The sequence below is a fragment of the Salvelinus alpinus genome, chromosome 18, assembly GCF_045679555.1.
Source record: "Salvelinus alpinus chromosome 18, SLU_Salpinus.1, whole genome shotgun sequence".
Classification (NCBI taxonomy): Eukaryota; Metazoa; Chordata; class Actinopteri; order Salmoniformes; family Salmonidae; genus Salvelinus; species Salvelinus alpinus.
Window position 1 is genome coordinate 32993174 of NC_092103.1, and position 24711 is coordinate 33017884.

At 43.7% G+C, this 24711-nt stretch overlaps 1 protein-coding gene across 3 annotated transcripts; it reads left to right on the forward strand.

Moving 5' to 3' along the window:
* The first annotated feature begins 15040 nt into the window (after window positions 1–15040).
* On the forward strand, window positions 15041–24706 carry LOC139544200 (protein phosphatase 1 regulatory subunit 26-like). 3 transcript variants are annotated; one of them, XM_071351062.1, is made up of 5 exons: window positions 15041–15579; window positions 17013–20774; window positions 23052–23172; window positions 23986–24041; window positions 24191–24706. In XM_071351062.1, exons 2-5 carry the CDS (start codon window positions 17053–17055, stop codon window positions 24213–24215), a joined length of 3924 nt encoding a protein of 1307 aa, XP_071207163.1. In that variant the 5' UTR covers window positions 15041–15579; window positions 17013–17052; the 3' UTR covers window positions 24216–24706. The 3 variants fall into 3 exon arrangements, with proteins under 3 accessions (XP_071207163.1, XP_071207165.1, XP_071207164.1); XM_071351064.1 differs by having other exon boundaries at window positions 23989–24041; window positions 24191–24356; XM_071351063.1 differs by having other exon boundaries at window positions 15079–15307.
* The last annotated feature ends 5 nt before the right edge of the window (window positions 24707–24711 follow it).

The following is a 24711-nucleotide window of genomic DNA, read 5'->3' on the forward strand; positions in this document are numbered from 1 at the left end:
GGTTGGTTCCTCTGGGAATCGAGTCAGCAGGCAGGGCGCTCTTGCGTCACCCCAGGTGAGTCGGCACCATTCTCACCCAGAGCCCTCTGTCACACATATATTTGTGTCTGTCACTTTTCTTGATTTCCCCCCCCTCGTTCCCAGCATAAGGCGCTAGTAGATTCAGGCGCGGCTGGGAATTTCATTGATAAAGTGTTAGCTCATAGTTTAGGGATTCCTATTGTTCCCGTGGATGTACCTTTCCCCGTTCACGCCTTAGATAGTCGACCATTAGGGTCAGAGCTTATCAGGGAGACCACCGCTCCTTTGAGTATGGTGACGTGGGGGGGTCACACGGAAAAGATTAGTCTTTTCCTTATTGACTCTCCTGCGTATCCAGTGGTGCTAGGCCTACCCTGGTTAGCTTATCATAACTTATCATAGCTTACCACAGAGGGCTCTCACGGGGTGGTCGCAAGAGTGCTTAGGTAGGTTTTTAGGGGTTTCCGTTGGTGCTACTACGGTGGAAAGTCCAGACCAGGTCTCCACCGTGCGCATCCCCCCAGAATATTCCGATTTGGCTCTCGCTTTCTGTAAAAAGAAGGCGACTCAATTACCACCCCATCGACGGGGGGATTGTGCGATAGATATCTTGGTAGACGCTGCACTTCCCAGGAGTCACGTGTATCCCCTGTCGCAAGCGGAGACGGTGGCTATGGAGACATATGTCTCCGAATCCCTGCATCAGGGGTACATTCGGGCCTCCACTTCACCCGTCTCCTCGAGTTTCTTTTTTGTGAAGAAGAAGGATGGAGGTCTGCGCCCGTACATTGATTATCGAGGTCTAAATCAAATCACGGTGAGGTACAGTTACCTGCTACCTCTTATCGCCACGGCGATTGAGTCAATGCACGGGTTGCGCTTCTTCACTAAACTGGATCTCAGGAGTGCGTACAACCTGGTGCGTATCCGAGAGGGAGACGAGTGGAAGACGGCATTTAGTACCACGTCAGGGCATTATGAGTACCTCCTCATGCCGTACAGGTTGATGAATGCTCCATCAGTCTTCCAATCCTTTGTAGATGAGATTTTCAGGGACCTGCACGGGCAGGGTGTAGTGGTGTATATCGATGACATTCTGATATACGCCGCTACACGCACCAGCATGTGTCCCTGGTGCGCAAGGTGCTTGGTCGCCTGTTGGAGCATGACCTATATGTCAAGGCTGAGAAATGCTTGTTCTTTCAACAGTCCGTCTCCTTCCTAGGGCATCGCATTTCCACGTCAGGAGTGGAGATGGAGAGTGACCGCATTGCAGCCGTGCGTAATTGGCCGACTCCCACCATAGCGAAGGAGGTGCAGCGATTCTTAGTAGTTTGCCAACTACTACCGGAGGTTTATCCGGGGTTTTGGTCAGGTGGCTGCTCCCATTACCTCACTGCTGAAGGGGGGCCCGGTGCGCTTGCAGTGGTCAGCTGGGGCGGACGGAGCTTTTAGGCACTTGAAGGCTCTGTTTACCTCGGCTCCTGTGTTGGTGTTACGCCCCTGAAAAGGAGAGAAATAATCACGAGAGTGATACGGTATTGTTTCCTCAATGAGAACTTTTAGTGCAATCATTTTACAAAAGTAACACATTTTACAGAACAACAGATCTACTGGAAATAGATAGTTTTGTAGGGTACAAGGCTTATTCAAGTCACAACAGTATACACTGTAATTCACTGAAACAGATACTAATTTCAATATAACTGTCAAGCACAAAGCTTTAACTCAGTAAACCATAAATCAATTTATCAACAGGCAAAAAAGTGTTTGAAAAAACATTATACAAATAACACCGCAAAATATCTTATTAACAACGCACATGTTCATTCACAATCGACATAAAATGGCAGGTACTCTCAGTACGAAGCTATTCTTCGCTGCAACCGAGCAGGGCTCATATTACTCTCTGCAAACTTAACTCTAACTTCCTCAAGATGTTACTAAGACACACCTTAAACACTCTTGACATGTTAGCTAGTTATTACATTTAAATTACTCTTTTTTATCATCAATAAGTACCTGAAAAAGGGGAGAAATAATCACGAGAGTGATACGGTATTGTTTCCTCAATGAGAACTTTTAGTGCAATAAGGAAAGACCGTGATTTCCCCGGGAACTTGGGTGGAGACCAGAGCAATCGATCTCAGGATCATAGATTAAGAGCATTTAGTAGATCACAGATGAACACTTTTACCCTTCCATTAGGTACCACAAAATAAAGTAATCAATATAACGTTTACACATTCCTCTCACAATTCGTACCCTTTGTACGCTTGACGGATTTTAACTTTTTAACACAATTATATGAATGTTATCAATCTCTATCAACTAATACTGAATGCATTATCTTCTTAACCTTAGATGTTTTAAGATCCTCACATACTATGAACTTACTAATACTTTTTAATGTATAACAGGCTATGAGTATTTCCTTTAACCTGTCACATTGGCGCATCCTGATCCCTCTTTGGTCTTCATAGTGGAGGTGGAGACCGATGCTGGGATAGGAGCTGTGCACTTTCAACGCTCGGGTACGACACCGAAACTCCGCCCCAGTGCCTTCTTCTCTAAGAAGCTCAGCCCGGCGGAGCGAAACTATGATGTGGGGGACCGGGAGCTGTTGGCTGTCGTTAAAGCTTTGAAGGTGTGGAGACATTGGATGGAGGGGGCTAAACACCCCTTTCTCATCTGGACTGACCACCGGAATCTGGAGTACATCCGGGCAGCAAGGAGAATGAATCCTCGTCAGGCAAGGTGGGCCATGTTTTTCACCCGTTTTGTGTTTACCCTCTCTTACAGACCAGGCTCCCAGAACGTCAAGGCAGATGCACTGTCCCGGCTGTATGACACAGAGGAGCGGTCCATGGATCCCACTCCCATACTCCCAGCCTCTTGCTTGGTGGCGCCGGTAATGTGGGAGCTGGACGGGGACATTGAGCGGGTGTCACGTGCAGAGCCCGCTCCCCCTCAGTGTCCAGCTGGGCGTCTGTACTTCCCGTCTGCTGTCCGCGATCGGCTGATCTATTGGGCCCACACGTCACCCTCCTCTGGTCATCCTGGGATCGGTCGAACGGTGTGCTGTCTTAGTGGGAGGTACTGGTGGCCCACTTTAGAAAGAGACGTAAGGGTTTATGTTTCCTCCTGTTCAGTGTGCGCCCAGTGCAAGGCTCCGAGACACGTGCCCAGAGGTAAGTTACAACCCTTACCCGTTCCACAACGGCCATGGTCGCACCTGTCGGTGGATTTTATAACCGATCTTCCACCTTCACAGGGTAACACCACGATCCTGGTCGTTGTGGATTGTTTTTCTAAGTCCTGTCGTCTCCTCCCTTTGCCCGGTCTACCTACGGCCCTACAAACTGCAGAGGCCCTGTTTACACACGTCTTCCGGCACTACGGGATGCCTGAGGATATAGTGTCTGATCGGGGTCCCCAATTTAGATCAAGGGTCTGGAAGGCGTTCATGGAAGGTCTGGGGGTCTCGGTCAGCCTTACCTCAGGTTTTCACCCCGAGAGTAACGGGCAGGTAGAGAGAGAACCAGGATGTGTGTAGGTTTCTGAGGTCTTATTGCCAGGACCGGCCGGGAGAGTGGGTGGCGTTCGTGCCCTGGGCAGAGATGGCCCAGAACTCGCTCCGCCACTCATCCACTAACCTTTCTCCATTTCAGTGTGTATTGGGGTATCAGTTCTGACTCCATGGCATCAGAGTCAGACAGAGGCTCCTGCGGTGGACGACTGGTTCCAGCGTGCGGAGGAAACATGGGACACCGCTCACGTCCACCTTCAGCACGCTGTTCTGAGCCAGAAAGTTGGTTCAGACCGTCACTGCAGTGAGGCAGGGTCTGGCTCTCGACCCAAAACCTGCCCCTCCGACTGCCCTGCCGGAAGCTGGGTCCGCGGTTTGTGGGGCCATTTAAAGTCCTGAGGAGAGTCAACGAGGTATGTTATAGGGTACAGCTTCCCCCCAATTACCGTATTAACCCCTCGTTCCATATGTCTCTCCTCAGACCGGTGGGCGCCCTGCGCCTTGTCCTCCGGGTCGTCCCCGAGGCCGGTGTTGACGCGCTGCTGGAGCCGTGCGTCAGGGGGGGGGGGGGGGGGGGGTACTGTCACGACTTCTCGATGCCGTCGAACTTTTCACATTTTACACAACACACATTACCTGTCATTGTTGATGAAGCCATCTGTGTCTTCAGGGCAGTAACTTCACTATCAGAGGCCTCATGATGGTGTGTCCTTTTCATAGGAGTCGAGGGAGAATGTGTCAACAATGGAGGAGGTGTCACAAGGGTACCTGTGTCGCATGACACACCTTTATTCTGAGGTCTTGCCTGACAAGCTGTGAAAATAGCAAGTGAACTGTGAATCAAATTATTTTTGTAGGTCGCTAAACATGTTATGATACCCACCTTTGCTCCTACTGGTAGGTCCCGGCATCCATTCATAACCAGGTGATCAGTCTGGCACCCAACTGCACACTTTATCGAACAGAACAACAGGGTCAACGATTGTCATCATCCCGTTTGGAATCAAATGTTATGCTTTAGAGATGTAAACTGACTGGCTCCAGATTGGAGTAGATTCAGGTCGGTGACACAGTTACACTATGCAACTGGACCCGTACAAATCAGATGGGCTAGACAATCTGGACCCTCTCTTTCTAAAATTATCCGCCACCATTGTTGCAACGCCTATTACTAGTCTGTTCAATCTCTCTTTCGTATCGTCCAAGATTCCCAAAGATTGGAAAGCTACCGCGGTCATCCCCCTCTTCAAAGGGGGTGACACTCTAGACCCAAACTGTTACAGACCTATATCCATCCTGCCCTGCCTTTCTAAAGTCTTCGAAAGCCAAGTTGACAAACAGATCACTGACCATTTCGAAATCCCACCGTGCCTTCTCTGCTGTGCAATCCCGCTTTCGACTGTCAATCCCCACATTCTTATCGGCAGACTCAACAGCCTTGGTTTCTCAAATGATTGCCTCGCCTGGTTCACCAACTACTTCTCAGATTGAGTTCAGTGTGTCAAATCGGAGGGCCTGTTGTCCGGACCTCTGGCAGTCTCTATTGGGGTGCCACAGGGTTCAATTCTCGGGCCGACTCTTTTCTCTGTATATATCAACAATGTCGCTCTTGCTGCAGGTGATTCCTTGATCCACCTCTACGCAGATGACACCATTCTGTATACATCTGGCCCTTCTTTGGACACTGTGTTAACTTCTCTGCGCACAGATCCCGGTAGCGGGATTAAATTCGACAACATACGGTGAGCGCCACATAAATAGTCATATTAAACATTCCTGAAAATACAAGTGTCTCACATGGTTCAAAAGCCTAGAATCTTGCTAATCTAACTGCGTTGTCAGATTTAAAAAAGGATTTACTGCGAAAGAATACGATGCGATTATCTGAGAACAGAGCCCCATACCAAAATACTATTTCAACCAGCACAGGCGTAACAAAATCACAGATTGCAATAAAATAAATCGTTTACCTTTGACGATTTTCCTCTGTTTGCAATCCCAAGGCTCATTGTTACACAATGAAGGGTCTTTTGTTCGGTTAAATACATTTTTATAGCCTAACACGAAACATTTTGTGAACCGCTGGTGTCGTGAATTCTGTGTCATTCAATTTTCGACTAAACATTTGACGTAAATACACAGACTAAAAGTAACTTTATCCAGTCATGTTTGGTTTCATTGCAATCAACTGTTTGTTTGTAACACAACCAAACTTGATGGGTCATTTCACGGGACGTATTGACCGAAAGAAACCGATTGGAAGACAACAAGTAATGACCTCATTGTGCACCAATTATATGACCGCTGTTTCGTTGATTGACTGTATTTTAACCCAATGACCACGGATCGTCTTGAAATCTAGCTGGGTAGATAGCCAATGAGCAGAGGTAAACGGCAACATGTAATGTTTCTGTGTTGGAAGACCAACCCATGTAATAAACTCCGGCATAAAGACGGTCTTTCGCCATTGAAGATTCATACTGGAAGGAGCCAAGCTTGTTACGCACAGCACTATTTTGGTAACGCGCATCTTCAGCTGTTTATATATCGAACATCATGGCGAATAAGTCAGGGAAAGCAAAATCTAAGACTAGATATACGAACGTAGACAAAATTATAGAGGAAATTGATCGTGAAAGTGAAACAGATCTGCTTTTGGAAGACGACTCAGTTAGCGACCATTGCTATGACTCCAAAATGGAAGCATATTTTTTGAACGGAGAGGACATTGTTTTGGACTGGTAAGTTCTTCTCATGCTAATGCCGTTGTTTGAAATTAATAATATAAAATATTATTTGTGATTGTTTTTACATTTTATTTGCAATATATAAAAATTTAATGAAATGTGTAAAGTACACATTGGCTATACATTGTGGGTGGGGGTATGTTTGTATGTATGTGAATGACCCATAGCCTATGTTTGTGTGTGTGTATATATATATATATATATAAATGGAATGGAGTAGAATGTAACAGCAAACCCACACATCTCAACACAGCGAGCATGCTTCCTTCCTCCACTCAGTCTACATATTATGGATTAGAGGGAGCATGGTCGAGATGCGTGTGTCTGCCGCTCCACCCCAACCCCACATGAAATAGCCTATTTGAGGCAGGCCAACAACAATGGCCAAAGTGAAATGGAACAGCACTTTATGTTCCCTGTACTCTATATATCTGTTTATTATACCTGTTGATACAGGGCTCATATGTGAAACTATTCTAACTGAACATTTTCTTTCACAGTGACACTGACTCCGAATGGGAGCCCCCAGTGCCAACGTGTCCATCCCCCTCTGAAGCTGTTTCATCCAGCTGGACCCCTGCTGTCTCTAGCTCCACACCTCCCGGGCCATCTAGAGGTGTGAAGGCACTGACAAAGAAGCGGAGGAGGGGAAGTGTGCCACCTGCTAACAAAGGGACAGAAGGGCGTTGGCACACTGTCCTAGAAGATGATGTGGAGCCACCCCAACCAACTTTTAGGCCGAAAAGGAAGCCAAGACCCCAACTTACAGCCCCCTTCAGCTTTTTCAGCTGTTTTTCACACAATCCGTTGTAGATTCGCTCATGTCTAACACGAATAAGTATGGGGAGAAGAAGCAAGCAGGCAAAAAGGTAGCATGGAAGCCCATATCCATGTCAGACTTTTTCTGCTACCTTTCACTGGTCATCTACATGGGGCTGGTGAAGCTGAAAAGCCTGAGGGACTACTGGAAAACGTCATCTCTCTACCAACTGCCTTTCCCCATGACTGTTACAGTATGTCCTGCAAAAGGTTTCTGGTTCTCTCACAGGCGCTTCATATCAGTGACCCAAAGGTTGATGAAGCGAATGACAAGAAGAGAGGCACAGCAACGTTTGATAGACTGTGCAAAATCAAACCTCTCTACTCCAGCATTGTTGAGGCCTGCAAAACCTACTTTCAGCCAGCCCAGAACGTGTCAATAGATGAGAGGATGGTAGCCTCAAAGGCCAGAATTGGCCTCAAACAATACATGAGAAACAAACCAACCAAGTGGGGTTACAAGCTGTTTGTGTTGGCTGATTCTGTGTGCCTACACATGCAATTTTTTTGTCTATGAGGGGAAGAACAGTTTTGCTATCGGTAAGGGACTTAGCTATGACTCTGTAATGGAGTTATTGGATTTTCAACTGCTAGGGAAGGGCTACAAACTATTTGTGGATAACTTCTACACAAGCCCTACCCTGTTTGCAGACCTTAGGTAGCGGGAAGTGTGGGCTTGTGGCACCATTCGTACCAACAGGGTGGGCTTTCCGAAGACGAAGGTGAACGACATGCCTAAGCGGGCTGAGCGGGGGACCATGCGATAGATCCGTGAAGATGGCCTGCTGTTTGTAAAGTGGATGGATACCAGAGAGATGGTGATGTGCACAACAATCCACAAGTCCTTCAGTGGGGATCATGTTGTCAGGCGTGTGAAGGACGGTGCCGGGGCATGGACCACCAAAAATGTCCCCATTCCAACTGCAGTAAAGGACTACAACAAGAGCATGGGAGGTGTGGACCTATCAGATGCGCTGATAGGCTATTACAATGTTCTCCATAAGACGATGAAATGGTACAAGACCTTCTATCATTTCATTGACATTGCTGTGGTGAATGCATTCATCCTACACAAGGAAATGGCTAAGAGCTGTGGAAAGCCCTTCCTCTCACAGAAAGCCTTCAGAGAGCTGCTCATCAAGGAGCTTGCTGGCTACAGCAACACTGCACCACGTTCTGGCCACTCTACCTCAGTCCCTTCTGCTCCTGCCACAAGTGTTCATCTGCCCAAATTTATTTCTGCAGGCATGGATGTGCCTCAGGGCCAAAAGGGCACAGCATGGAGGCGTCGCTGTGTTGTTTGCAAGATGAAGTCCCCCATCACCTGCACCACATGCTTGGTGACCCTCTGCTTTACAGCAGAAAGAGACTGCTATGGCACCTGGCATCAGCAGCACAATATGCCGTGCTTCTACACCTGCATTGCTTGCTGTTTGAGGTTTTAGGCTGGGTTTCTGTACAGCACTTTGAGATATTAGCTGATGTACGAAGGGCTATATAAATTGATTTGATTTGATAGAGGACTGAGGGTCTTCCAAATATTGAAAGTGTGTAAATAGTTACCCATGTTATTTTGTAAAAGAAAGGGATTTTTTTTCAAATTGTTTTTTCTTTCATTTTTTTTTCTTCCATTTTTGTTTTCAATTCTTTGGGGGGGTGTGTTAGAAAACCATTTTGGTATTTCGTATATAGTTATTTGTTTCAAAATGTATACCTTCACCAATTTGGCCACTTGGGTACATTTGGGCTACTTGTGTGGGACACCTGGGTGACTTCATGATAAATGTCATGTAGCACACTCATTTTGGAAGTTATCATTCTGAAACTTTGCACAAGTACTGTTGCCCTCTTATGTTTTTCACTGAAATTGTCCCCATATTCATATCTGAATGTTTGTTTTATCTTGTTCATTTTAAAGATGATGATACAACAATAAAAAAAAAAAACATATGTTTTTTTATTGTATTATCTAAACCAGATCTATTGTGTTATATTCTCCTACATTCAATTCACATTTACACAAACTTCAGAGTGTTTTCTTTTAAATGGTACCACGAATATGCATATCCTTGCTTCTGGGCCTGAGCTAGAGGCAGTTAGATTTGGGTATGTCTTCAGGCGGAAATTGAAAGAAGGGGGGGGGTAGCTGTAAGAGGTTTTTAACAAACCTCCAAACGAGCTTCAATGCCATACAACACTCCTTCCGTGGCCTCCAACTGCTCTTAAACGCTAGTAAAACTAAATGCATGCTTTTCAACCGATCGCTGCCCACACCCGCCCGCCCGACTAGCATCACTACTCTGGACGGTTCTGACTTAGAATATGTAGACAACTACAAATACTGGAACCCCGTTCCGCTAGCGGAACCCCTCGCCAACAGCCAATGAAATTGCAGGGCGCCAAATTCAATCAACAGAAATCTCATAATTTAATTCAATTTTCTCAAACATACAAGTATAAGACACCATTTTAACGATAAAATTCTCGTTAATCCAACCACAGTGTCCGATTTCAAAAAAGCTTTTCGGCGAAAGCAGAACATATCATTATGTTAGGTCAGCAACTAGTCACAGAAAGCATACAGCGATTTTCCAACCAATATTGATAAAATTAATCACTAACCTTTGATATTCTTCATCAGATGACACTCCCGGGACAACATGTTACACAATACATGTATGTTTTGTTCAATCAAGTTCATATTTATATCCAAAATCCTCAGTTTACATTTGGCTTTGCCTCCAAAACATCCCGTGAATTTGCACAGAGCCACATCAAATCACAGAAATACTCATAATAAACATTGATAAAAGATACAAGTGTTATTCACAGATTTAAAGATATGCTTCTCCTTAATGCAACCGCTGTGTCAGATTTCAAAAAAACTTTACGGAAAAAGCAAACCATGCAATAATCTGAGTATGGCGCTCAGAGACCAACACAACCCAAGAAGATATCCGCCATGTTGGAGTCAACATAAGTCAGAAATAGCATTATAAATATTCACTTACCTTTGATGATCTTCGTCAGAATGCACTCCCAGGAATCCCAGTTCCAAAATAAATGTTTGATTTGTTCCATAAAGTTCATAATTTATGTCCAAATACCTCCTTTTGTTAGCGCGTTTGGTTAACAAATCCAAACTCACGACGCACGTGCAAGTCCAGCGGAAAGTACAGACGAAAAGTCCAAAAAGTTATATTAAAAGTCGTAGAAACATGTCAAACTAAGTATAGAATCAATCTTTAGGATGTTTTTAACATAAATCTTCAATAATGTTCCAACCGGAGAGTTCCTTTGTCTTCAGAAAAGCAAATGGAACGGGAGCTACCTCTCATGTGAATGCGTGTGACCAGCTCATGGCTGCTGGCAGACCTCTGACTCATTCCCCTCTCATTCTGCCCCACTTCACAGTAGAAGCATCAGACAAGGTTCTAAAGACTATTGACATCTACTGGACGCCTTAGGAAGTGCAATATGACCCATATCCCACTGTATATTCGATAGGGAATGAGTTGAAAAACGATCAACCTCAGATTTCCCACTTCCTGGTTGGATTTTTTCTCCGGTTTTTGCCTGACATATGAGTTCTGTTATACTCACAGATATCATTCAAACCGTTTTAGAAACTTCAGAGTGTTTTCTATCCAAATCTACTAATAATATGCATATATTAGCAACTGGGACTGAGTAGCAGACCGTTTACTCTGGGCACGCTTTTCATCCAAACGTGAAAATGCTGCCCCCTATCCATAAGAAGTTTTAAGCATCTCCAATCCAAAATGAAATATAGAATCGGCTTCCTATTTCGCAACAAAGCCTCCTTCACTCACGCTGCCAAACATACCCTCGTAAAACTGACTATCCTTCCGATCCTCGACTTTGGCGATGTCGTTTACAAAATAGCCTCCAACACTCTACTCAGCAAACTGGATGCAGTCTGTCACAGTGCCATCCGTTTTGTCACCAAAGCCCCATATACCACCCACCACTGCGACCCTGTATGCTCTCGTCGGCTGGCCCTCGCTACATATTCGTCGCCAGACCCACTGACTCCAGGTCATCTATAAGTCTTTGCTAGGTAAAGCTCCGCCTTATCTCAGCTCACTGGTCACGATAACAACACCCACCTGTAGCAAGCACTCCAGCAGGTATATCTCACTGGTCATCCCCAAAGCCAACAGCTCCTTTGGCCGCCTTTCCTTCCAGTTCTCTGCTGCCAATGACTGGAACGAATTGCAAAAAAATAAATAACTATGACAATGGAACCCCATTAAATGAAGTGAAGCAAAGTGGGCAGAGGGGTGATTTCCATGTGGAGCTTGGCAAAAGGGGGCACGATTTGTTGACATAATTGTAATCCAAATCTAACCTTCATTTACTCCTTGTGACAAACCGAGGTTCCAAACTCCGTTTTAGATGAGACCGACTTTATGAGCAAAATGATCCTACTTTGTAGTCAATCTTAACACTAGAAAAAATGTTTCTTACTCGTATCGATACCACATAGCTAGTTTCAAAAGGGATGAGTTGGTTTTTAGGGGCAGTCGCTCTTTAAGGCATTGTTTAGCACCTTGATGAAAGTGTGTGCTATCGGTAAAATGTTTATTGCCTGAATATGTGCCAGTCATGCTCTTTATGATGTTAATTGCTCATTCATGTCTAATGGGATATCCCATGGTGAAATGCATTATAGGTCAAGTTAATTATTAAGGTTAGGTCATTGCTTTTACTTATGTTGCTCTTTGTCCTGTTTATTAATTTGTAAATATTGTAAGTATCCTACTTTTGGTGCCTATTTATTCCCCACTTTTGCTAAAAACAGTAGATGTTTTTTACATTTTTATATCCTTCTCTGCCTCCTCACTGCTACATCCAATGTGACGGCCTACCTCACATTGTATTGATGCAGCCCTCAATAACAAATGGGTATTCTAACACTAAGGCTCATTCTCCTGAACCTCAGTGTATGGGGATGGAGTTCACACACATAGTTAGGGGAAATATAAAGAGGGGGGGGGGGGGGGGGGGGTTGGTGCAGTGAGAGACATTGAGAAGTTTGTAATGACTGCATGTGCTGACAGTGCAACTTTTTAAATTTTATTTAACCTTTATTCAACTAGGCAAGTCAGTTAAGAACAAATTCTTGCTTACAATGACGACCTACCACGGCTAAACCCTAACCCAGACGTCGCTGGGCCAATTGTGCACCGCCCAATGGGACTCCCAATCATGCTGGAAAAGCGTGATCTTCATGGATGGATCCCGGTTTCAACTGTACTGGGCAGATGGCAGACAGTGTGTATGGCATTGTGTGGGCGAGCAGTTAACTGATGTCAACGTTGTGAACAGAGTGCCCCATGGTTGGGGTGGGGTTACGGTATGGGCAGGCATAAGCTACGAACAATGAACACAATTGCATTTTATTGATGGCAATTTGAATGCACAGAGATACCATGAGGAGATCCTGAGGCCCATTGTCATGCCATTCATCCGCCGCCATCACCTCATATTTTAGCATGATAATGCACGGGCCCCATGGATCTGTACACAATTCCTGGATCTGTACACAAGGTTCTGTACACAAGCTGAAAATGTCCCAGTTCTTCCATAGCCTGCATACTCACCAGTCATGTCACCTATTGAGCATGTTTGGGATGCTCTCGATCGACGATAACCAGCAACTTCACACAGCCATTGAAGAGGAGTGGGACAACATTTCACATGCCACAATCAACAGCCTGATCAACTCTACACAAAGGAGATACTTTGTGCTGTATGAGGAAAATAGTGGTCCCACCAGATAGTGACTGGTTTCTGATCCATGCCCCTACCTTTTTTTTAAGGTATATGTGACCAACAGATGCATATCTGTATTCCCAGTCATGTGAAGTCCATAGATTAGGGACTAATTTATTTATTTCAATTGACTTATTTTCTTATATGAGCTGTAACTCAGTAACATTTTTGAAATTGTTGCATGTTGAGTTTATATGTTTGTTCAGTTAGATGTTCAATGTTTCTTTAAAAATATATATATTTTAAAAGGAATAGTTTCACCATATTAAATGAGAGATATGTTCACATAACAGGGTTGACCTTAAAATGAGGGACAGACGTAAATTAACCACTAATCACATTAAATAAATACTTATTTTCAGAAAAGACTTTGTCAAAGCAATAAAATAACTAGGTCTTTACAATGATGGTGAAACTTTGAGAAATGTTGGGATTCAATTTGTTAAAATCTTTCTAGAAATGACACAAGGTTGATCGTAGGGACATGTCAAAATGCTGAAATTTGGTATTTTAGAAAGCTTTTTTTCATATTCAAAATCTGATTTGTTGAATTATCTACGTGGTCTGTATTAAAAGGCACTTCATAACAGGCTTCAAAATGCAATATTATTGTACAATTTCTACTTAAATATCAAAGAGACGCAAAATACACTAATTTCGTGGAAAGACCCAGGGAATAGGGTTGCATTTGGGACACAGGCACTCACTACTGTGATAGGATGTTGTCAATAGAGCTGCAATCTGGGATTCATGTTTCAACCAAATGGCAGCCCCTCCATTTGTTTTGGTATTCATCTAAGGGAAGGGGCTCAGGGGGAAATGAGACCCCTCTCAAATTCATAGACAGTGCTCTAGATCCAAGGGCAGTGCTAAGCTCATGAGTCATGAGGCATGTTATATTATTGAATAATTTAAAAGACCATTAAACAGATTCCCATAACCCATACTGTAGCTTTAAGATATTTTAAGCCTGTGTGTGAGATGGTGTCTATGCCCCAAATGGCACCCTATTCCCTACAAAGTGCACTACTTGATCAGAGGGCTAGGTAGTGCACTTTGTAGGGAATAGGGTGCCATTTTGGACACAAATATTATCTCACACACAGGCTTAAAATATCTTAAAGCTACAGTCTGGGATATGGGAACCTGTTTAATGTTTTTTTTAATTAATTAGAGAGGAAGAGAGAAATGAACTGACTCCACTGAGAATCACTGTGATAGAAGACTGTTTGAGTGAATCATAATAAAGATGGAGGGAGGAAGGGGACAGAGGGAGAGAGGGGTTGTGTCCCCATAACTCCTTCTATCCCCATAATATCTATTTTCCCCTGAAGTTTGCACTTGTTCACTTCCCTTGAAAGGAAATGACTGGCATGGGAAACTTCCTCTAGCCCATGCCTACACCAATCCAAGTTGAAGAAATTGAGACAAAAAGTATCAGTATTTTGAACCTGGGGTGTAACTGCACCTGAGGGAAAGAGAAAGAGAGAAAATAGATGATGAGAGGGGAAAGAGGGTGAGAGATGAAGAGGGAGAGAGGTTAGGAAATGAGAGAGAAGAAAATAAGAGATGGTTTGTGCTTGCATACAGCATCATCTTGTGGTATTTGAAACAACTACAGATACAGCATATGTAGTATAGCTCACTTTATGTATAGTATTTATATTGCTACTGTCACGTTCACCAACCTACAGTAAATGCATGGAACATAGTAGACAATTAATTTGTGTGTCCGTTTTTAAGTGAATTCCAATTACTTTCTATAAGGCTACTATTAATAATTTGAGCTGCACTACATGTATATTTGTAACTGCATTGTCTGGACCTGTAGCTTTGTATTAAACATATTTGTTGGAATAAAAGTGCCATCAACTTATAATACTATTATGATTATTTACTTGTAACTCATTTAAGAAGGTCTAATTATTGCAAAATGTCATTAGGCCACAATATTTCGTAATATGTAAAGACATTTGTGTCATATTATTTCTAACATCATAGGCTACTTTAAAATAATTAGGCCTGATTTCTAATATGCCTGGCTGTCCATATCAATAATATTTTAATCATATAAAATGGTTTGTAGGTTAGTAAAAGGAGGAGGTTAACATCAGGAGGAGCTGTTACACAAAGCTAACGTAATACAGGAGGAGGTTAACATCAGGAGGAGCTGTTACACAAAGCTAACGTAATACAGGAGGAGGTTAACATCAGGAGGAGCTGTTACACAAAGCTAACGTAATACAGGAGGAGGTTAACATCAGGAGGAGCTGTTACACAAAGCTAACATATTCCTTACTGAAAGTCAGTGGTGGTCAACTTTGAGAGATAGTCTATATGTTATTTTACTGTTCCTTTAAAGAAGATGGCCAATGTGTCGCACGGACAACTGGTAAAGTACGCCAAAATGTAATTTTATTCAACATTCTGGCATGTAGAGGTCGTGAGAGAAAACTTTCCTGATTCAAACGCTAATTTCGGCCTGACAGAATTCAATGCAATTTAATACCGCGTTTCCTGTCAAGCGGAGGTGGAGACGAAGGGGTGCTCGACATCGTGCACTGTCTGCGCGTGTCTGTTCTGTGTGTGGATGCTAAAAGCTGAAGAATTACCAGGGAAATTAAATTAACGTGTAGGCCCTACGAGTAATTCAACCATAACCAGGTAAATTGAACTAAGTAGATGTGCCGTGTGTGTTAATATTTAGAGGTTGTCGAGGTGCACAATACAAATGTTTTCTTCGCAGAAAAATTCCTGTTCTACAGCAGGCCCGCCAGTATCTTATTTCTCAATACACCGAATACGTTCAGTGGGATATCCCCTATTCCGCCTGTTTTATACCTTTCTATTAATATCGTTATTAGTGAGAAAAATGTTGTCGAATTACCGGTGTCCTTTGAGAATATGATAACGTAAAGAGAGGGTTTGATGGAGCAGTGGCCAGGTAGTGGAGGAACATGGTTGCTCTGCGGTGTCTCCTAGTGATACACACCGGGCAATAGTGCAGCCCGAGCTGCTAGAGGGATACGGGCCTGCCGGGGGTGGCGTTGCGACAACCAAGGCATTGAGGTTCGGAGACAATGTCCTCAACATACGATTTTGTTGGAAAGTAAACGTCCCTATTTATCAGCTATAGCCATATGCAGACGATGTTACTGTTACCACAGGTAAAGTTAAATGTTTGTATGGATGGTAACAAATTATTTCAGTGTTAAAAGTCGTTCTCGGCTGTTATGTATGATGACGGCAAATCACATTTGGACATGGATTGTCGTCTTTTAACTGGATATATAGTAAGTTACATTGACTCATCTGTCCACGTTGTATTCGTGACCAAACGATATCTGAGTTTTTGTGGTATATTATTTAATTAAACAGTAGCCTAGGCTTGGTCTTCTCTGGGCTTACAGCCCTCCCTTCTTTCGCATCTGGCTACTGCAGCCTGGGATGTCGGCGACGTTGTTTATCACTCTACTTGGTTGAAACAGAATGGCGGGTTTGAGTATCGCGCTACACATGACCGCCCCTTACACCTGCTAGTTTGATGCAGTGTATTCGTGCATGACGTAGTCTATTTGTAGAATACCCTAATTTGGTTGAGTGTTAAATTAATAAAACGTTCATATTCTGGCAGATTTAGTCTTTTTACCAATTTAGGCCAATGCCCTTAGTGCATTGCTGTAGCTACCCTGTACCTATACCCTGGTCTCAATTGGGATTCCCTGTATAAATAGAGGTTAAATTAAAGCATTGTAATTATCATGATACTCAGTAAAGGACCATTTCAGCAGTAATGTGATGTACTTTTCAAAGGTTTTCTATTCCTTTCTAGGTGCATAATCCGAAATACAAGACCAATATGAGGCATTTTGCCCACCTGGGCTGTTTCAGGTGTTTGAAAAATGCAAAATTCTCCAACTTATGGACAGTGGATGAGCTCCCCTCCAGACCACCCCCTCACATACTTTGTGCCCCCTCATCCTTTGTGCCTATAGCCTACAGTGAAAATCTGAACAATAATAATAAAAAAGAATGTATTTTAGTATGATATGAATACAAAAGCTGTATTTTGACTCTTGTTTCCTTTTTTGTTTCAGATGTAAAGATGTGAGTGTGGTCTGAGGCAGCTGTGATCCCATGCTCCAGCCCCCCCACCCACCCCAGCACCACACTAGAATGTACTTGAACTTGCCTCCAGTCGCGGCTTTGCACACAGAATGGAGGTCATCGTGCGGTGGTCTGCCCAGAGGCTTTAGCGGTCTGCCACTGTGCTTCAATGACTCTGACAGCGACTTGTCCACCACTGGAACACCCATCTCAGAGAAGGTCCAGATGATCATAGAGAGCCTAAGGAGCACCCAGTCCTCACTCAACATGGGCGACGAGACAGAAGGGAACCAAGTGCTATCAGGGCAACCGGTACAGGAGGCTGGAGCCCGGGGCTCCCAGGGCCAAGGCTTCAAGGTACGGAGGGGGCCTCCTGTGGTTATCGAACCCAAGCCCAAATTCAGAGGCCCTCTTCCTCTCACTCACACTGATAACTTGCTGGCACTGCCAGAAGTTTCCTATAATGTTGATTTGGAGAGTTCTGACGGCGATGACTCTGTAGATAGAGGCATCGAGGAGGCCATTCAGGAGTACCTGAAGGAAAAGGATGACCACAAACGCAAGGCTGAGCCAGAACCAGCCACTAATATTTTACAGCCACCCAAGATTCCCCGGAGGGAGGCTGCTCCAACCTTTCCAGAACCTACTAAACAACATTCCGACAGCAATAAGGTTTTAACTGCCAGCAACCAGGTTCCGAGAAGTGTCAAAACAGAGACACACAACACAGCACTACCCATGAAAAAATGTTTGAAAAGTAAGATACCCACCTGCAAAGAGAATCCCTTTAAGAAACTGGACACAATAAGCAATGCAGCGGTTGTAAAAAAACTATCTTCTTTGCAACAGAAGAGAGGCCCCTCTAATTCCAACCCTCTCTCTGACAAACAGAAGAGTCCTGTACTGAAAGCAGTGAAGTTGGAGGAACACTTGTCTGACAGTGACAGCAGCAGCAGTAGTGATGACGGCATTGAGGAGGCTATTCAACGCTACCAGCATGAGAAGAAGAAAGAGAGACATGAAGGAGGCAGACAGTCCTCCAAACCCCTTCTCGTCCTCAAAGAGGAGTCAGACTCCAGCAGCAGTGATGACGGAATAGAGGAGGCCATCCGCCACTACCAGCTGGAGAAGCAGAAAGAGAAGGGTGTACCGAAGCTCTCTCTCTTTCTATCCAAACAAAAGCAAGTGGGTAAAGCAGGGGCTCCCCTGCACTGTCCAGAGAGCACAAGCACTCAGGCAGCGGCCATGAAAAAACACAAACGCTCTAAAAAGAAGAAACTTGAGACTAGGGATTTAAAATCATCTCTACGTTCTCAAACTCCTGGTTCCTCATTCTCTCTTATCAAGAAGAGATTAGCAGTTAGCAGCCCCAAAGGGAATGGCCTCCTCTTGTCGACTAAAGTGGAGCCACTGCGAGAGAGGGAGCAAGAGCAACACACCACCCCATGCCCAGCCACTCTGAAGGTGAACACCACCACCACAGCTGAGCTGATGTGTGCTGAGGCCATCCTGGACATTTCTAAAGCTGTCATTAAAATGCCAGGGGCCTTTAACCCTAACGTAGCATTAGCAGGCCATATCAATATTAACAGTAGCTCCACGGAGTCCACCGCCACCACTTCTCTTATCATCTCCACAAACTGCCATGGTGATGATGATGATGATAGTGATAATGAGAGCTCCATTGATAGTGAGGATGGGATCGAACAGGAAATCCGGAAGTTTCTTGAGAAGAAAGCCCAAATGCACAAACTGTCATCTGGGCCCGGCTCAGATGTTGGTACTACAAGTCCAGGTGGAAACAACACAATAACAGACCCAGAGAAAAACACCAAACTGAGTCCGGCCCAGAAGAAAACACTGAGGCTGTCTGTGACGCAGAAAAGAAAGTGCAAAGAGGAAGGTGGCAGCAGGAGGAGTTCCAAGGAAGGAGAGAGTGATCTCAAAATGAAAGAAGAGGCACTCCCAAAGCATTTGACCAAGCATGACCAAAGGTCAAGGTCATCTGTTTCCACCCTGAAAAAAGCCCCACTGAAATCAGTGAGGGCCTCAGAGAGGAGGGGGGAACCTAAGAGTGGAGACAAGAGTAGCTCACTGGACAGTGACGAAGACCTGGACACTGCAATAAAAGACTTGCTCAAGACTAAGAAGAAGTTGAAAAAGAAGACTAGAGATATGAAGTTGAAGTCAAGGAAGGGCCTTGAGGATGAGGAGCCGCTGTCTAGAAAAACATCAGAGTTAAAGAAGCTGGGTATGGACCATGTGCCCAAGACTACCAGCCTTTTGAAAACTAGCCTTAAAGTCACTACTACTACTGCCCAGAGTAGTAACAACAACAGAGAAAAAGGCATATTTAGTAAGAATGTGTCACAGTATCCACAGATCAATGAAAAGAAAGAGCCCCTCAACCAGACAGATGAGATGGACCGATCTCAAGGGAACAGGGATGTAGAAGGCCTGTCAAGAGAGACTAACCCAGTTGTTGTTCAGATCAAGGAAGAGAGCAGTTCAGTGGACAGCGACGACAGCATCGAACAGGAGATCAGAAAGTTCCTGGCAGAAAAGGCCAAGGTTTCTACTACCACAGTGAAAACAGATGATAGAGAGGAGATCGGGAATGGCAAGGGCAAAACTACAGTCCCTCTCACGGAGAAATGCATCAAATTGGAAAATCTGCTGGCTGAAATTCCAAGGATAGACGTTACTCAATTCCCTGACCTGCCTCGTCAGAGCAGTTGTGAGCAGAGAGGAGTTCCGGACAGAGGAATCTTTCCAAACACACCCCCTATCCAGCCAGTGCCAGGAAACCACACCCCAGAAACAGCCAGGGGGTCGTGCCTCCTCTCAGCCCTCACCCCCGGCTCCTATCCTCCAGCGCTGGAGCCTGCCAATGGCGCTGTTTCTGGGTCTGCCAGATCAGAGAAGAGGAGGAGCTCTAGTTCAGATTCAGGAAGCGGTGATACCCACCAGAGTGCCAACTCTGAGATGGCAAGGGGTTACAGCTACAGGTCATTTCCCAGCACCAGCTACCCCTTGCCCAGGACTGACTCGGAGCAGTGGCGTAAGAGCCAAGTGATCCCCACCACTGAGACAAAAGAGAAGATCCATAACAGGAACCCATTCCAGTACAGCTCACCTAGTTTCGGTGAGAAGACAGCCACCACTCCAGCGTATCAGTGTGTAGTACCAGCCAGTATCTATCCGAGTAGGAGGAATATTGAGCCTGCACCGGATACACCTGTCTCCACCCGTCCTGCTGCTGTACGGACTGGGAGCAGCATCAGATCACCGCTGGTTCCATTCCACCGCCCCTCATCCTCAGAGACTACATCTACGTCGGCTGCCGTCTTCAGCTCCCCGTTCCCCAGCCTGACCAGGAGACCTACGGAGACAGGACCATCAGGGAGGTACTTCCTTCAGAGTCATGGGTCAGGCAGCCGCTGGGGTCAATCCCCAACCCTGACCCCGGGGCTGTCGGAGAGCAGCGTGGTACACGTGGCCAAGGACAAGACGATGTTTGTTGAACTGTTCACGAACGAGACCAACCACGTTCAGGTCAGAAGCAGGGAGGTGAAAGTGAGTGAGGGAAAGGAGGAAAGGAGGAGAGACTTGCCAGCAGGAGAGAGTGAGAGAGAAAGGGAGTGCAGGAAGACAGAGCAGATAGGAAGACGAGGAGAGGAGTGTGTAGATGAGACCGACGTCAGCGAGTCAGATGAGAGGACGAGCCCAGAGCAGCAGGGCTTTCACACTTTGTAAGTGCAGGCTTTTTCCTTGTTTGTTAGGTCACATAGCAGCATCACATAACCTTTTTTAAAATATTAGTTAGCCTATTGAGTGTGCCCTCCTTCCTGGTGGATGTCAATTCAAGTACATTTGTTAGTTCGTAGGTTCCAATGGATTGTTTGTTGTTAATACACACACAAAGCCTTTTTTTATATGTTTGTACATTTTATACATCTATTTAAATACTATAACGCAATGTCATTGAGAATTTAAGACTAAAATGTTCCTTTTTTAATTTGTGCTCTTAGATTATTATTATTTTAAATTCTTATCATTGAAACCCTTAAGCAATATCAGCCACTGCCCTGAAACAACAAGCAGAGTGCATGAATGTTAGTACCACCCAATGCACAGCTGTGTGTCTGGTTGTTTCTTACAGGAAATAAGATGGTTATTTTTGTCTCACCAATGTTTCACTGGCTGTTTTTGTAAAGATACAACATATGAAAATCCTATCGAAGCCCTCTTAAAGTTATCAGGCCAAAGATATAGGCCTAACCACCCAAATATACTATATGAATAATTGGTACAATAAAATATTGGGTCAAAATGAACAATTGAAGACATCATTTTACAGGGAGCAGTGAGTTAGGGTTTTGTTGCTCCATGGATGAGTGACTGAAGGGACTTATTTTTATCATGCAAATACGTCAGACTGTATTCAACTAATATTTGTGTGTGTGTGTTTGTTCCCATGCCCTCCTTGTAATTTGTCCATCGGCCAAAATCTTCCCTTTGCATTCTAATATAGTCTTCCTCTTTTTTTTGTGTGGCATTAACACATTTTAAACAAAAAAAGTATCATATTGTATTCTCATGACAAGCCAGTTTAAACCTTGTCATAAAGTAGGCATATATTTGTTTGTTCTCTTTTAAGGGTTCTGTCAGCAGTGGTTAAAATAGCAAAAGCAACTAACCCCAGTCACAAATGCTGTTTTTACATGTGGTTTTTGTATATTTGCTCTGTTCTGTCGCTGAAAATATACAAATACTTTTTAATCATGAAGAGATTTTCCTCTACAATCATAGGCACATTGCCCATATCAATGGTTGATTTCCCTCTGACAAACTGTCAACAGCACACAAATCATCAACGCTCTTTGTATTTCTTGACTTGCCATTTGGTTGATTTTTGTTTGATGTTCTAGTAGTTTTCTTGAATTTTGTTAAGTGAAAATATTATTTATTTTTGTTTATGGAAAAAACGAGGGAAAAAAATATTGTACTGAACATGCTGTGCATCGCCAGTTTTCATAAGTATTTAGCAAAAATTTAACTTTTCTCCCTTTTCCCTGTCAAAGGAAGAACTTTGACTATCTTTTAAAGTGCAACTGTGTAATAAAGAGTGAATTTCATCAATAGTGGTGCATCTCTTATCTAATTCAATTAAAATGTATCCTCAACAATATTATAAACACCTTGATATTCCACAACAAAGATGGGCCATACATACATTACAGCTCTTCAAGGTGTTCTTATCAGCTGCTACTCTTCAGAAGGACACTTGCCACTGGAGAAATGTGCATTTCTGTTAAACCAACTGTCTAACTCATGCTATATTATCCCTGTATATGACTAATTTAGCTAATGTTAAAAGCCTTAGTGTCCTCCGACCTCTCTTCTCATCATATTACCAAATCAGAATTACTCAGCAGTGAGGGGTTCAGCAGTACCTTGGTCCACAATACATTATATTAGACAGACAGACTGACTTGGATACATGAATGAGTAACTCAAAGGCTTCTCTCTCCTTGATCTCTCAACATTTTCCTCTGGTAACAGCATGTAAAAGTCTGGTCTGCGGCCAGCCGGCCACACCATTTACATTGCTCTACTGTTGAGAGTGATATGATCGTACTGGCTTCATGGTTATCATGATGTTCATAATGTCTAGTGCATAAGCAGAGTGAGGATAGGAGTCTGTGTTCGACATCAATTTTGCTCAGTCGCTGATTGCCAACCCCAAATTATAGGGCGTGTTCCTCTGTCCAGGCTTAGCTGACGCATGCCAGATCTTACAATGCCTGGATAGGTATTTTACAGCACGTGAACCACATGTTATAGCTATCTGGTGTATGACGGCACAGTCGAAGACGTGGCACGCAACCATTGGTTGATGCATGCAACGTCTGAGCACGGGAATGCGACCATAATGAGTAGTCATTTATAATGCAAGGTGATGTGTAGATCAGTCTGTCTACATAAACATGCACTGATGTTTCCTCCCCTACTCTGCCTTTCTCCAGGTCTCTGTCCAGCGCCATTGACCCTGGTATCACCCTCAGCCCTTACATAGCATTGAACACAGAGGAAAGGAGCAAGAGGTTCAGATGGATGTGTAAAGCTGTTGCTGTAAATCAGCCAAAGGTACAGTGACGTACGGGGACAGTTAAGCACGTTGCACACTGCCCATACAATGCCAATCAAACACCAACTAAAAACAGAGATGGATAGGTGTGCCTAGTGCTTAATTTGAGCCGGCACCTCCCTGTTTTAGACTGTTTTGTTCTGGGAGCTGTTTGGCCGGATCCGGTACCTCTCATGGCATGAAAAATAATTGTCACTTTTTACAATGAAAAAATTCAAATGAAAGAGATCAAAGATGAGTTATATGAGTTACCTCTTCGTTTATTGTCCTGCCCCAACCCACCCAAAAAAACGTAATGAGAAAATGTAGATTTTCAGCCTGGGCCTGATATTCTAAGAGTTGATTCGGGTTGGGCCAGCCCTGACTTATGGTTTGCGTAACATTGTAACCTATGTTTGAGACCAATGCGTGGCCATGGCTGTGTGAGTAGCACACCTGTATCTCTCACAGAACTAAAATATTCCCAATGTGTAAGTGCCTCTACTCTCCTGCTCTATGCCACTACGCAAATGCGATGATATGCATGCAATGCTTTATTATTAAGGTAATTATTTTTTCTTATGTGTTCCAGTACCTCAGAGCTCCCCAGGGCACCCCTCTCCCCCGCTCACATTTTTTTACGGCACCTCCCGATTTACAAATTAAGTACTGGGTGTACCCCTATGTTTATGTTGGAGTTTATTAGGCATTGTAATGGGCAGTGTGCAATGGGCTTTACAGTGTGTTCCAATCTGTCTGGAATAGGTTTGTGATGAATTGGGGTTTGTTGGCTTGGTTTGTTAACAATCGATTCTTTCTGGGCTCTTTTTCAGAAGACCAAGTTTGAGAAACCTGTGAAGAGAAAGCTCCAATTTCTACCTCTATCCAGGTACATTTTGTAGGCAAATCTTGTCATATTTAACCTACTTGATAACACAATAGTACAACACATAGATAAATAAAGGATTAGACACAGACATGATTAAATTAGAAGATAAGGAGGGTTCATTGAGTGTAATGAATTATTTTTCTTTGCAGGAAAAATAAATCAACTGGGAAGTAAAGCAACAGAAGCACAGATGTTTTTTTTACAGGAAGATCTTTCAAGATTTCTTATCAAACATTTAAATGAGTATATGCCATTTAGCAACTGCTTATATCCAAAGCGACTTAGTCATGTGGATGAAAAATGTTATTGTTGGTGAAGAGGGTTTGTCTGTTGTATGTGAATTGTTTGATTCTGAATTATGTTGGTTATGTTGAAATTGCACTTGTTATTGTTCAACAATGTTTTAATTATTTATATTTGTTTAATATTTGGATACATAATTTTTTTTATTAGGCTATGGGTTCTCAATATTCAAATTAACAGTTGTTGAAGAACGTTTTCAATTTCAATAGTTTTTATAGATTGACTTATACATCACATTCATATTGATGTTAAAATATAATTTATTGAAAAAAAACAGTTCTGAAAATCAACATATCCCAAAAAATGTAGATGTTACAGTATTTGGCCAGAATTTGACAATAAAATGTGTAGGCTACAAGAGAGTACA

Bases quoted from the DNA above. Each gene is read 5' to 3' on its own strand.
- LOC139544200 (XM_071351062.1), top strand. From the start codon at position 17,053: ATGCTCCAGCCCCCCCACCCACCCCAGCACCACACTAGAATGTACTTG. The intron at 20,775-23,051 runs GTAAGTGCAGGC...GCCTTTCTCCAG, and splicing joins CAGCAGGGCTTTCACACTTT to GTCTCTGTCCAGCGCCATTG. The intron at 23,173-23,985 runs GTACAGTGACGT...GCTCTTTTTCAG, and splicing joins TTGCTGTAAATCAGCCAAAG to AAGACCAAGTTTGAGAAACC.